The sequence below is a fragment of the Heterocephalus glaber genome, unplaced genomic scaffold (assembly GCF_053883595.1).
Source record: "Heterocephalus glaber isolate CG9 unplaced genomic scaffold, H.glaber_assembly_v1.0 deba00001457, whole genome shotgun sequence".
NCBI classification, from domain to species: Eukaryota; Metazoa; Chordata; class Mammalia; order Rodentia; family Bathyergidae; genus Heterocephalus; species Heterocephalus glaber.
Genome location: NW_028258305.1, coordinates 14,177,002 through 14,190,545, shown reverse-complemented (window position 1 = coordinate 14,190,545; position 13,544 = coordinate 14,177,002). Strand labels below are relative to the sequence as shown.

The following is a 13,544-nucleotide window of genomic DNA, read 5'->3' as shown; positions in this document are numbered from 1 at the left end:
TGTATGTTTAACTTTTATAAGAAACTGCCAGACTACTTTCCAAAATGATTTATATTACATTCCTATTAGCGATAACTATGTATTCTAATTGCTCCACATCTTCAACACTTGGCATTGCCAGTCTTCTTAATCTGAATTATCCATGACAGTGCTCAAGGCATTTTACCATATTTTAAATTGTGTTGTGTACTTATCATTGAACAGAAATCATTCTTTATTCTGGATACAAGTCCTTAATGATTTTTACCTCTGTCTGGCTTGTCTTTACTTTTTTTTTTTGTTACTGGAGATCAAACTCAGGACCTTGCACTTGCGAGGCAGACATGGTGCCACTGAGCTAAATCCTAGGCCCTTGTCTTTACATTTTTATCTATAAAGGACCAGAAGTTTTATTTAAATTCCAGTTTATTCCATTTTTATAGTTTATATTTATTTCTTCCATAGGAAACCATTACCTTTATATGAGAAAACTTTTGTGTATGTTGAAAGCTAAGAGTTGAGGTTTTTTCTTATATGGATATCCAATTATTCCAGCACTTTTAAAATTTTTAACTGATAGACAAAAATATAACTGTTTTAACTGATAGACAAAAATATAAAAGTTGTACATATTAATGAAGATACTATGTACCTTGTTGAAAAATTGTTGAAAATTGTTCATTTTCATTTGTTGAAAAATTGTCCTTTTCCTATTGAGTTACCTCACGCTTCCTTTGAAACCAATTGACCAAATAAGTGTGGGTTAGGTTCTAAATTCAATTTGTACCATTAATCTTTAGGTCTATCCTTATACCAATAATACACTGTTTTAATTCTGATGGATTTTTTAAAGGATTTTCAGCAGAAAATCCTTTTAATTCTGTTAACACTTTATTTTCAGATTTATTAATTCCAGATTCTCTCATGTTATTCATGCCTGGATTGGGTTTCCAACCCCTGTCTTTCTTGCTTCAGATACTTTCTTTCTTTCTTTTTTTTTTTTCAGATACTTTCTTCTTAGTGTGACATCTTCAGATAACATCTGGTCTGTTGCATATGGTTTTTACCAGTTTGATTCTGAGGAAGTCTCATTTTTAAATTTTGGAGGATAGTTCACTATAGCACTCTATATATGTGAGTCTTCCTGGCTTAGAATGTCAATTCCCAGCTTAGAATGTGGAGTAGCTGTCACATGTCTGTACCACATGGCAACTAACGAACAATAACACCATCTATGTTGTGCTCACTAATTTGAGCGCTACTGTTTTAATCACTGTTTTAGGATTTATTACATCTATATGATACCTTCTTTGAGGTAGGTAGTATTATTCCCATTTATGGACAAGAAACTAAGATCCAGAAAGATTGAGTAATTTGTTCAGCATGATTTATGAGAAAGTATTTTTTGCCAGTAAGTAGAGGAGACATGCTTCACTGATGCATTGGTAACTGTTTAACCAGGGCCTCAAGAGAAAAAAAAACTATGCACAATGATCATAAGTTTATTATAAATGCTACAAATTTACATATAAATGCTATATCATAAAATTTACAAATAATAAAGTATACAATACTCTATTATAAATTCCATATAGCCAATTGATTTTCATAGAATGCTTTCATTGATTTTCTCTGAACTCTCATGTCTGTGGTTAACCTGTGGTTGAAGAGTAAATGCTCAATTACTGTCTGATGTGGAAAAGAAGTCTCTGGCCAGAGGTGTAGCTCAGTGGCATGCCCAAGGCCCTGGGTTCAGTCCTTAGCACCTCTCATGTTGGGACACATGAGTGTAGTTTTAATACATGAATGTTGGTTGATAGTTCTATTTATGTTAAATAGATAAAAGTGAACTTTGAGCATTTGCTAATGATGTGAGCAATTTCCTTGTTGAACTGTGTAATAATGTTTCAACACAAATAGTTTGTAATTTTTTATTATTCACAGTGTAACAGCTACAGGTGGATACTCATTTAATTCTGAATTTTTAACATTTCATCTTCCCATTTCTTAAGTCTAGAAAACAGAACAGTAAACCAAGCCCTGTTTTATGGCCTTTGGTGATTACCATGATAGAAATATTTTGTGGTGGCTGATTTCAAGCCACCAGAGTGACATTACAAGTGGAGTTGGGAAGAGAGATGCATTAAAATGTCATTCTGTAGTATTACTGCCATTCAGAAAAGATAGCAATAAATAACTTTCAGGTAACAAATAATAATAAAATTATTTATGAAATGAGTTTTGAGCATGTTACCTTTGTTTAAATACAATTTATTGTACATTTGTGGGGCTTTTTTGTTTGTCTATTTTTGTTTTTTGAGACAGGGTCTCACTATGTATGTCAGGCTGGCCTTGAACTCACTGTGTAGCACAGGCTGGCCTCGAACTCATAGTGATCCTCATGCCTCAGCCTCCCAAGTGCTGGGATTACAGGCTTTCACCACCACACCCAGCTAATTGTAAATTTATATAATTTAACTTTTTTTTGGTACCCGGGATTGAACTGGGGTCCTTGCGCTTGCGAGACAGGCGGCATAACCACTGAGCTAAATCTCCAGCCCCTATATAACTTACCTTTTTTTTTTTTTTTTTTTGATTAGAACCTTTTATTCACCCAAAGCATTTACTACTTGGGAATACAAAAAGATTGTCAAGATGAGCCCAGTACTGGACAGAACACTACTTAAACACAGATACAAAAACATGGTAAATATATCCTAAGAAGGTAGCAACAGTGTATGTTACACATAGAATATAAACAAAATAGGCTTGAGGCTTGCCATAGTGAGGATTCTGTTTGAATGACAAAGGCTAAGGCTGTTTATAATTCGCTTATTAGTCCCCTTAAAAAGGGTCTAGGGAAACTAGCCTAGGCCTCATTCCAAACCCACCGCTTTTCCCTCTTCTGACCAGGTAAGGATAGTTCATGTACTGTACCTCTGATGGAGAGCGACAAGACATCATCTCTGAAGCGGGGGACTAGAACTTCACCAGACACCAATCTTGCCAGCACTTTGTTCTAGGATTTCCTAGCCTCCAGAACTGCAAACATTTAAGCTTCTATTGTTGGAGAAATTAAATAAAAGGGGGTGGGTTGTGGTATTGTGTTGCGAACATGCACCAACTTCCCACGAGGACTGTGATCATTATGTACTACAAAAACATGTTCTAATAATAAATTAAACAAAATCTCTAGTGTTTACATATTTTCCAAGTGTTTCAAGAAATGGTCAAAGCAATTCAGAACTAGAACATACACAAGAGTGCTTTAAACAATTTATTTAACTGAAATGCCCTATACTGACTTCCATTTATTTTGATACATCTTTAGAGGATCTTTAAGCCAATATAAATATTTGGCCATTTGGGTATACATCTGCGCAATGCCTCACATCTTTCAGCAAGAAAAACACTGAAGAGTAAAGACCTGACACAACTAACTGGGTATAATGAGAATGTGCTCCAAATATTTGTTTCTCTGAGGTAAAGGCACCACACACCTGTTCAATTAAGAAAACCAGCTTTACAACACAGGATGATCTTTTATTTTTAAGTAGGGCTTAGGGCATTCAGCCACTAATTGGGTGCTGCATGGCAGAGCTACACCCCAGCTTATGCCATGAATTCATAGGGAATAGGTTCCAACAACTCAGGCTCCTTCCCGCTGGTTCTCACAAAGTGTGCTTCTCTGGGTGGGGCAAGCTGGTGCTTCAGTTGAACCCAGGTACTTTTCTCTTTGGCTTGCTTCTTTTTCTGATCGTTTTCCTTGACCGTTTCAGGAAGCTATCTCAACTCTTTGAGTGTTTAATATGCTCAATACGCACATTAATCCTCTTGGCAAGTATCTTGCTCTTAACTTGCTTGTTTACAAAGTCAACAGCATGCCGGGTAACATTGTAGCCTCTTTCAGTTTTGCCATGGTAACATTTGTATGGCATTCCTTTTTAAACAGTACCTATTCCTTTGATGTCTACAATATCACCCTTTTTGTAGATTCTCATGTATTTGGCCAAAGGAACAACCCCATGTTTTCTAAAAGGCCTAAAGAACATATACCGGGTTCCCCTCCTCTTTACCTTTGTGTTTGTCATTTTGGCAAATTACTGGACGATGGCAGTTCCGGCCAAAAGGCCTTAACTTTTAACAATGACTGCTTAACATTGTCTCACAAAGTTGCTGACATTTAAGTCTTTGCTGGCCAGTCTAAGCTGGCTCCAGCCATGCCATCGCAGCTCTAATGGTAGTGAGCATAGGAAACAGTGCATCAGTGACGCAGTTCTCCTCTGCTTATGGCAAACCACTACAATCTTAACCTCTCTTTAAAGTGCTATGAAGATATTTCTGGAATATAGATCCATACCATTACGAGTATGGTATCACGAAATATGTAAGATATTATATTCCTTTATTTTAAAAATTGCATCAGTTCCTTTGGATCTACCACTGATCATGCTTGTTGAAAAGTCCAATTTGAGGAGAGACCCTGCTCAACAATGAATCATACAGTTTAGGAAAATGGAATGGATTCTGGTGGCCTGGGTTTCTATTGCTTCTATTCATGTTGCCCAGGCCCACCTGGAAGGTGAAGCCCTCCATAGTGTCAGAAGAGATCACAGTCCCATTGGTGGTACTGCTAGGCACACCACTGGGATTGCTAGGCACATCCTGGGAGCCAGACTCGAGCACCACCAGCCCTGTGCAGGGCTTCACTACTTCTGGACTACTGCATTCAAATCAAGCCTTCCTCTGCTAGCTGTGCCTGCAGATGTTCAGCCACTGAGCTTCGGTCATTTCTTCAACCTACAGAGCAGCAGCCTCCATTCTGCCCTCACTGTCTAGCCCCATGACTGTGATCTTCTGTGCCTCCGACACTGCAAACTTTGCTTAAGATTATCTTCAGGGAAGGGAGGGAGAAGTCTTCATGCTTTCCTAATAAAGTTAATGCTAAGAGAGTCACTGAAGCAGTTTGGGCAAAACTGAAATAAAATTTCATAAGGCAAAGTTAGGATCATGAACATTTATTAAGTTCTGAACTTAGAACAAGTAGTCAGATATAATTTTCTGCCTCGAAGAATCAAGATTGATTAGTGGTTTTTGTCTAACCTCCTAAGCAAGCCTACTTCTTTCCATGACCCTGTAAGTCTTCTCCCTTGCTCAGTGTGTTTGGAAATCTTCCTGATCTCATCTGCTATGAAGATAACGTGCTTCTGCCCTCCCTGGAATGCTACAGAAACAAATCAATTTCTTCTCCCAGATAGGCTGATGAAAGTCTTGCTCTGCAGTGCTTTCTATTGCTATGGTAACAGAACATGAGATTTCCCAATGGAACTAGATTTATATATACAGAGAAAAATCAATTCTTTCAAAGCTCCATCCCTTCTTTGTTGCCATGTGTATAATACAATAAATGGAATAAACTGAGTACCAAAGGAAAAATAGAATGACACCAAACTTTTCTGTGTGGGTGTGAAATGAGACTTCCACTTTATTGAGACCTTGGATGAAAGGAAGGCAATTTTAAAAGTTTCAATATTGTGTGTGACATTAATGTTGTAACTGTAATAGTTTGTAAAATGTGCACAAGTTTTCTTAGGCAGAATTGGATTTGTGAACTCTAAACTGGAAAATAAATTGGAAATACAAGTAATATCAATACTTCCAGTAACAGAATCACAACACCATAATATGGTAAATGAGTCAAGCCTGAGATTTTGTGTAATGGTGGTGCTTTCCACTTGTATGATTTCCTTGATAGTTTGGCCATATCTCATGAAATATAATCCCATGCCTGGGAATTGAGAGGACACAATTCTAACATAATGCCTTAATTACATACCAAAATCTAAACGTTTAATCTGCGGGTCAGTCTAAAGGCTTTATTGTAGGGCGGCTACTTGGTTCAGGCACTCTGTGGAAGAAGCAAAGAGCAATTTAAAAATATGTAGAAAAGCTTAGAGTTGATTTTAAATGAGAAATAGTCATAAAAACAACTGCCATTTAAAATGCTTTTTAACTGAAATCACAAGGATCCTTTGGGATTAGACAAAAGCAGATCCTTCTTAAAATGACTTGTCATGAAATTGAATTCATAGATGAGACGTGGGAAGAAGGAATACTGTAGATACTTTGAAATAGCTTAAAACCCATTAAGCAGTGCTTCTTCAACTTCCTCATTACTGATACTTTAAATTATGCTCTTGCAAATCAGTGATTAAATTTCATGAATTTTCTTTTCTATTGAAGTTTAAGAGGTGCTGTTGAAATATATGACAACTTTAAGATAAAAGTAAATCTCACCTGTGTTCTGGAAGATGCATCAATTCTGTCATTGTCCTAGGTGAAAGGAGTGGAGTTTCTGGAAGCTGATGGGAATGAAAGTGATGGTAAAGTGAATAAAGGTTGTTCTCGATTCTCTCTGTTCTTGACATGGCTATGAATAAATAGTAACATCTGGAGTCACTCTAAGCAGTCATGTTGCTTGCCAGCCAGAGAAGTGATGTCAGAGACTTTGGGCTTAGACAGAGAGAAATAGCTAACTTTGTTAATATGCTCCACTGGCAAAGAAGGAACCTGAAGAAATGGGTATCATGGGCTGGGAAGAGACAGTTTCAAGACAGGCATAAAAAAACTCTTGGAAGAAGAAAAATAACTTTATATGAGCTTCTTAATAAATGTGATAAATTTATGGGCCTTAATATGAATAAATAGAAAAATAGTAACCATAGTAAAAATTCTATAGATCTGAAATAGGGCATGTTTGTGTAGCACTGCTAGTTGAATGACTTAGATGATAAATTATTCTGAAGGCTTCTTTAAAGATTTTTTGAAAGCTATTTCTTCAGTTTCCCCCTCCTCATTCTAAGAACCATCTGAGAAAAGTCAGGAATCATGAAATATCTCAAGCATTTTCAAATAGAAGTTGTGACCCCAGCAGATGAGTTTGTCTTTGGAAAGCATCTCTGGCCATCCAAGGGAAATAATGCTATTCCCCTCTGTCATCTTGTCCCCAGGAAGAAGAACTGGTGCCCATAGCAAAGGGGAGAGGCAACACAGCAGCCAGGATCGTTGGCATCATTCACTGCCCCGGCAACAAACATTTGTTCATGTTTAATCTGGAAGGCAGATATGGAAGGCAGGGCATATGATGTAGTCAAATCCTGTGTTTTGTAGGCCTTAGGTTTCCAGGCATGGTGCTCACCTGAGGAGTCCCCTTGGTTTTACTACTGAAACTTGTGTGCAGTTAAGATGATCTTTTCCCAGGATGAGGCTCGCAGGCTTCTATCTACAAAGCTAAGCTCTCTGAGTTATAAACTCAGTTGACTAAGCTAAAGCCTTGTGTCAAGTTTGGCGTGCTCAAGCTTTTTCTTAGACTCAGATATCCCAAACCCTTTTTCTTTCTCACCCTAAAATAGCTCCTGACTCATCCTTTTCTACCTCACCATCTCTCACGTAGCTCCTAACAGGCTACCTTGCCTCTTCTCTTAACACTCCTCACAGATCTGTCTTTCCCACTGCATCTCATTGTGAAACTGGTCTTGTTGTGCCCCATTAGCAATTATCAGTGGTAACTTAGCTTCCTGATTAAAGGCGCTCTCATAAACTTCCCTGATCTGCTGGACCCATCTTATTTTCTGACCTTCACTGCAAGACTTTCACCTATGAACACTGTTTTTTCATATGAATGCTCTTTTGGGCTGGGGATTTAGCTCAGTGGTTCCGCCACCTGCTCGCAAGTGCAAGGTCTCAAGTTCAATTCCTGGAACCAAAAAACAAGAATTATTTCTGTCATATGAATGCCCTTTTGGACCTTTTGTCTCTTTTTTTTTCTTTCAGTTGGAGTTATGTTGCCCAGGCTAGCCTCAAACTATGGCCTCAAGTGATCCTCCTGCCTCAGCCACCTTAGTATCTAAGAAATACAAGCATTTGTCACCACATCTGGCTTTCCTTGTCTTTTATATTAAATTAAGCCTTCTCCAATGTCCAGAGCAGCTGGTCACTCTGTCCTTCATCTTTCTGTGTCACTGTATGTGTGTATGACATTGAGCAATTCGATTACATGTCTGTCTTTCCTCTGGTGGGCTCCTAGAAAGACAGCGTGTTTTCTGTTTATGTATCTGTTGCACTACCCCGATATGTTGAATGAATTAATGAACTTTTCTGGCAGTTTTCTAGGACATCTCCTGCTCTAGTTTGGGCCCTCAGTGTCCCTCAGAGGTCTATGTGGAAAAGCTTACTCCCTGGGGCGGTATATTGGAAGGTGCTGCAGCCTCCAGGAGGAGAGACATGGTGGAAGGTCTTGAGGTCACTGGGGAGGTGCCCCTGAAGGGGACAGTGAGACCCCAGCCCCTTTCTCCTCTTCTCTTTGGCTTCCCCCAATCAGGTGACTAGTTTTGCTCTGACTTGTACTGGCCTCAAGCACCAGGGCCAACCAGTCATGGACTGAAACCTTTAAACTTGAGCCAAAATAAACCTTTTTTCTTGATTGTCTCAGATACTTGTTTTAGTAATCAGAAGCTAACACATTTACATACCATCAATTATCAGATTTATCTCAGTGAAACAGAGATTGGGAGGGTCCTTTCCTACTTTATCATCCTTCACCAGCTCTGCATGCTGAAGTATTCTACAACCCTGAAAAGTTTCAAAGGCCTTACTTAGCATTCATCTGTTGTAATAAAGATATCCTTTTATATAGGCTTTCTTTTTATGTTACTTCTGTATAAAGATTCCTAAGGGTACATTTTCTAGAAAGCACTTACATAGCCAGCCCTCACTTAAAGCAGTTTGTTTCTGAAAGGTGTGCTGTATCCACACAGATGTGCACCTGTTGGTTGTATCTACAGAATGCCAGTTAATGATGACACTGAGACTGGTATTAAGTGCTCACTCTGTGCCAGGCATTGTAAAAAGTGCTTTTGTGTTCATTATATCATCTATTTTTATATATTACCTCTATTTGGTTGTTGAAGAAACCAAGGCAAAAGAGTAATTTTTGCAAAAAATTAAAGATAGTAAGGGACACCCAATAAGTAAACCCGCATATCTGATTCCAGAGCATATACTCTTCATACCATACTGAATATTGAAAAAACAGAATCGACTTTTGCTTACTGTGAGAACAAATGCTGAAAACTGAAACTGGAAAACATTCTACTTCTGTTTATTGCATAAACACAGCTCTTTGCTAGTTTTCCATATAGGTAATGTGTTCTTTTTGGGTTTTGATTTTATTGTTTTAAATTCCCAATACCTGTGTTTAGCAGGGCACAACTTCTTTACACAATGAATTTAATACATAGTGATTTTTCATCTAGCAATAATGATGACAGCCTTTCTCCTGCTTGACTGTTAGAGGCTCCTGGAAATACTGGTTGGTATTTGACAAAGTTTTATTTTGATTAGACTACAGAGGCGAATTGCTATGAAAACCACAAACATAGTAATTTTCTGTTCTCTTGGTGTCAAAGTGATTTGTGTTAAATAGAAATTTTCATTTAGAATGCATAATCTGTGACAGCAGACACAGAAACAAAACCTGACCTTGGGGCCCGTCATGCTTTGAAACCCTAATGAGGGTAGTATCTAGTGCTTCTGTAAGCAAGTTTAATTAATTGAAAAATTATCTTTCTCCTAGCACGTGAATTTTTTTCAAATTAAAGCCAAAAGCTAGCTTGAAAGCTGAGTAATATTTTGAAATTCAGGAAATACTGTATAACATAAAGCAATTATAGAACCATATAGAAGATTTTCTGATTGAGGAATTATAATCATAATGGCGTCTCATATATCAAATAGGTAAGATTAGATGAAATTATTGTCAAATTGTGCTAAGCCTTTCTTTGCCAAAGCTGAACATTTCAATTTAGACCCATCAGGTAATTAATTACTTTGGGACAGATTCTTTTTTTTTTAGAGGTCATCTGTTTAGATGACTGATTTAAAATGAGAAACAAATTTGGGTAAAAGACTATCGATGTCTCTCTTCGTTCAGTTAGATGTGAAAAGAGACCTTTTTCTTTTTCAGCCTTGCCTTACACCCCGACAAAACTCTGATTGCAACTGGCCAAGTTGGGAAGGAGCCATATATATGCATATGGGACTCCTATAACGTCCAGACTCTGTCCATTCTTAAAGATGTCCATACACATGGAGTTGCCTGCCTGGCTTTTGACTCAGATGGACAGGTGCGTATCTTTCTTTGTTTGTTTTCTTTAAGGACTTCTTACCATGCACCTAAAATTATAATATAAATACCCACCCAATTTTGCTGGCTCTCCCTGGCAGCTTCCTAGAATCCTTCACCTTTTCTAAGCCTACGGTACTGGTGCCCAGCTCTGGCTAAGCCCCAGTTTTGGTTCCCCTGGTCCCACTATCTGGATTAAAAAATCTTCATAAAAGATGTCACAAACTCATGAAGCTAGGTCCACTATGGTTCAAAATTCCACTTTGTTATCCATTGCTAGCTTCCCACTTGGAATAGTGGCTTGGCCAAGCCATTTTCACAGACCTCAAGCTATGAAAATTATGTTATGTGCTTTACATTCAGAAGGTAACATCAGCTGCTAATAACTGACTGAAAAGTTTATTTGACTCTTTACCTTGAGATTGCTTCTAACCAACCCCCTTCCAATTCAAACAGTCACTGATTCCTGTGAATTTGTAAGTTTCTTTACAATAACTCTGGAATGTATCCTCTCCATTCCATTCTTTCAGCCACTGTTCTTTAATTTCCCAGTTAGATCTGTGCTTGGCTTATTTTAAATAACCTCTTAACTAGTCTCCTTAGAGTCCATTTCTTGTGAAAGCATTTTGTTAACTGAGAAAAGCATCAAAGCATTCTTTAAAACCAACAAAGCTTGAAGTATCATTGAATGAAATCCACACTTTGTACATGGGTATTCTAGGTCAACCAACTTTTCTAGCCATATTTCCATGGTTCCTATGTAGGGCAACTAGACAAATGAGCAAGATTCCTCTACCAGATCTTGCACTTTTACACCTCTGTGCCCACTGTCATGCTGTTCTCATCTGAAGTGCCCTGCTCAGATGCTTTGCCCTTGAGGATACTTCAGAGGTCTTCATGCAACTCCCCTTCCTTAGACTTAAAGCAACACCTGACAGAAAAGCTGTTACTGTGTCCTAGAAATGGGAATAAAAATACAGAGGGCTCATCCTGGCTTGGCTGTATTCATGTCCTCATTAAGGCCATGCCTTTTCTCTCCTGCCTCTTCCATGTTCCTTTGTTAACCTTCCTCTATCTCTTTTACTCTCCATACATCTGTCAGTTAAGTTCCAAAGTCCAGTTTTTGCCAAATTTCAGTTAATTTTGTAAATCAGTGCCATGAAAAGATTTGTGAAACTATTTACACAGAGGCTCAACCAAACTAAGAGTGTTTGGGACATTCAGTGGGTTGTAGGAGTTGACCTGGTTTGAATCATTTTTAAATAGTTAACATTTACTTGGTATTTTCTGCTATTTTGAAAGAGCATTGGTCATTATTCATTTTTCTTTCTAGAATTAAATTCACTAGATATGTAGACTCTGGCAATACATTTTTAGTTTCCCTAGTCTTTAATCTCATCTAATCTTGACAGGATAATGCAATACATTCCCTTGGATAACCACATCTAAAGAGGAATAGCTAGGTAGTAATGTTTGTTCAGGCTTGTATTTGTATTCCACAATTAAATTTGATGAGTGTATCAGGTGTGTGTATGTATAAATGTAAATGTATGGTTGTATGTGTACTTACATATACATTCTCTAATTTTATTTAATTTTATTTAAGGAAACATCTTTATCAAAATTTGTTAGAAAGTATTACAAGAAAACGTAGGGGTGGGGATTTAGCTCAGTGGTTCCGCTGCCTGCCTCGCAAGCATAAGGTCCCGAGTTTGATCCACGGTACCAAAAAACAAACAAACAAGAAAATGTAATGCCACAAAAGTCAATCCAGCTTTAACTATTAGTCCTACCCAGGCATGTGCACACCTGTAATCCCAGCACTCAGGAGGCTGAGGGAGGAAGATTGCCATGTGCGAGACCAGCCTGGACTATATAGTGAGTTCAAGGCCAGCCTGCACTGCAAAGCAAGATCCTGTCTCAAAAAAGCCAAAACCAAACTAAACTAAAAAAACAATTAGTCCATTGTCCCTGTTGTATCATGTTAGAATCCTAGCTGTTCACCTCAAGGTTCTATTTCAAAGGGGTGGGTTTGGGAGTGGACTGTATGGTACTTGACTGTCAACTGAGAAAAATAAGCTCCCATTCATTTGCCATGATGGATTTCAAGGCTTGTTGGTACATTTTGTTTCAGGTCTGCAGTAATCCCTAGACAGTTTCTGTAATCAAATGATACTTAGAAAATGACAAATGGTCCATTACCTCATAATTGTTGTTGTTTTGTTTTGTTTTTCTCACTCAAGAAATAAGGGAGGGGAGGGGAGTGGGGAAAAAATAAGAACCAAGATAGATTATGTAAAGGTACAAACTTCCAATGATGAATGTCATTATATTGTATACCTAAAAATGTACCAATAAAATTAAAAAAATAAGTTTTACTTTACCTATATTTGTTCATTTTTATAATAAAAAAGCCCCAACCTGAATGAAATTCATCCACTCTAATTTTCTTACATGGAAATAATACAACCATGCCTTGTCCATTGCTGGAAGCTTCAATGAAAAATTGCAGCAAGAGGAAATATTTTAAAACTCCCAGTTATGTTTCTTATACTAAGTATTCCCAATGAAAGTCAGTTTTAGTGAAGACACCTGAGCAACACGTAACACGTGTACAGCTTAGCTATATATGACAACACATGTACACACTTAGCCATGTATGACATGTGTACACACTCAGACATGCTCTGTGAAATATGTAAGCTCAGATACTTTCTATATTTGACCAGCACTGTAAATTGGATGGCTCTGAAAATACATCATTTCATTTGGCTTACATAACAGTGCTACAACTTAAAAGAAAAAACATCTTTTTTTCCCAGGTGCTGTGATCAAACTCAGGGCTTTCTGCATGCTAGGAAAATACTCTACTACTGAGCTGTATCCCTGGCCCAAAACCAAATATTTTTACCTCCATTTATAAATGTGAAAACAGATATAAGGAGATTAATTAATTTTTCATGGTCTTACTAAATCACCAGAGAAGAAACCTACTTCTACACAAGACCTCTATTTTAAAATGTTGTCTCCTACCTGATGTCTTGCAAGAACTCTGATTTTTTTGTTCTTAACCCTGGTTATGATATTTTTCATTTTTTATACAACTATGTGTGTTGAGTTTTGTTCTTCCTTTGAGGACAAGTTCTGATCTGAACCCAAAGAGTTTAGACTGGGAGATGAAATATTCAATTACTTTTACTAAAATGACATATCCTTATAGTCACTTTAATTATTTGTGAAATTATAGAAAATTAAGAATAAAGATAGGATCTCATTTATTGGATTTCTTCTTTATGAGTTTATCAGACCTTTAATTTCAGAAGTTTGGTGAGGTTTTGAGACTTTAGAATCCAGGGTTTCCCACATCTCACATTAATTAAGA

General features: G+C 37.5%; 1 protein-coding gene across 5 annotated transcripts in view; it reads left to right on the top strand.

Moving 5' to 3' along the window:
* The window catches only part of Eml6 (EMAP like 6), a 294,345-nt gene that overhangs the window by 102,852 nt on the left and 177,949 nt on the right, over window positions 1-13,544 (top strand). For all 5 annotated transcript variants that reach the window (XM_087216378.1, XM_087216379.1, XM_004867282.3 and 2 more), the window contains one exon: window positions 10,004-10,163. In XM_087216378.1, the coding sequence (XP_087072504.1) occupies window positions 10,004-10,163 (160 nt within the window). The remainder of the gene's footprint in view (window positions 1-10,003; window positions 10,164-13,544) is intronic.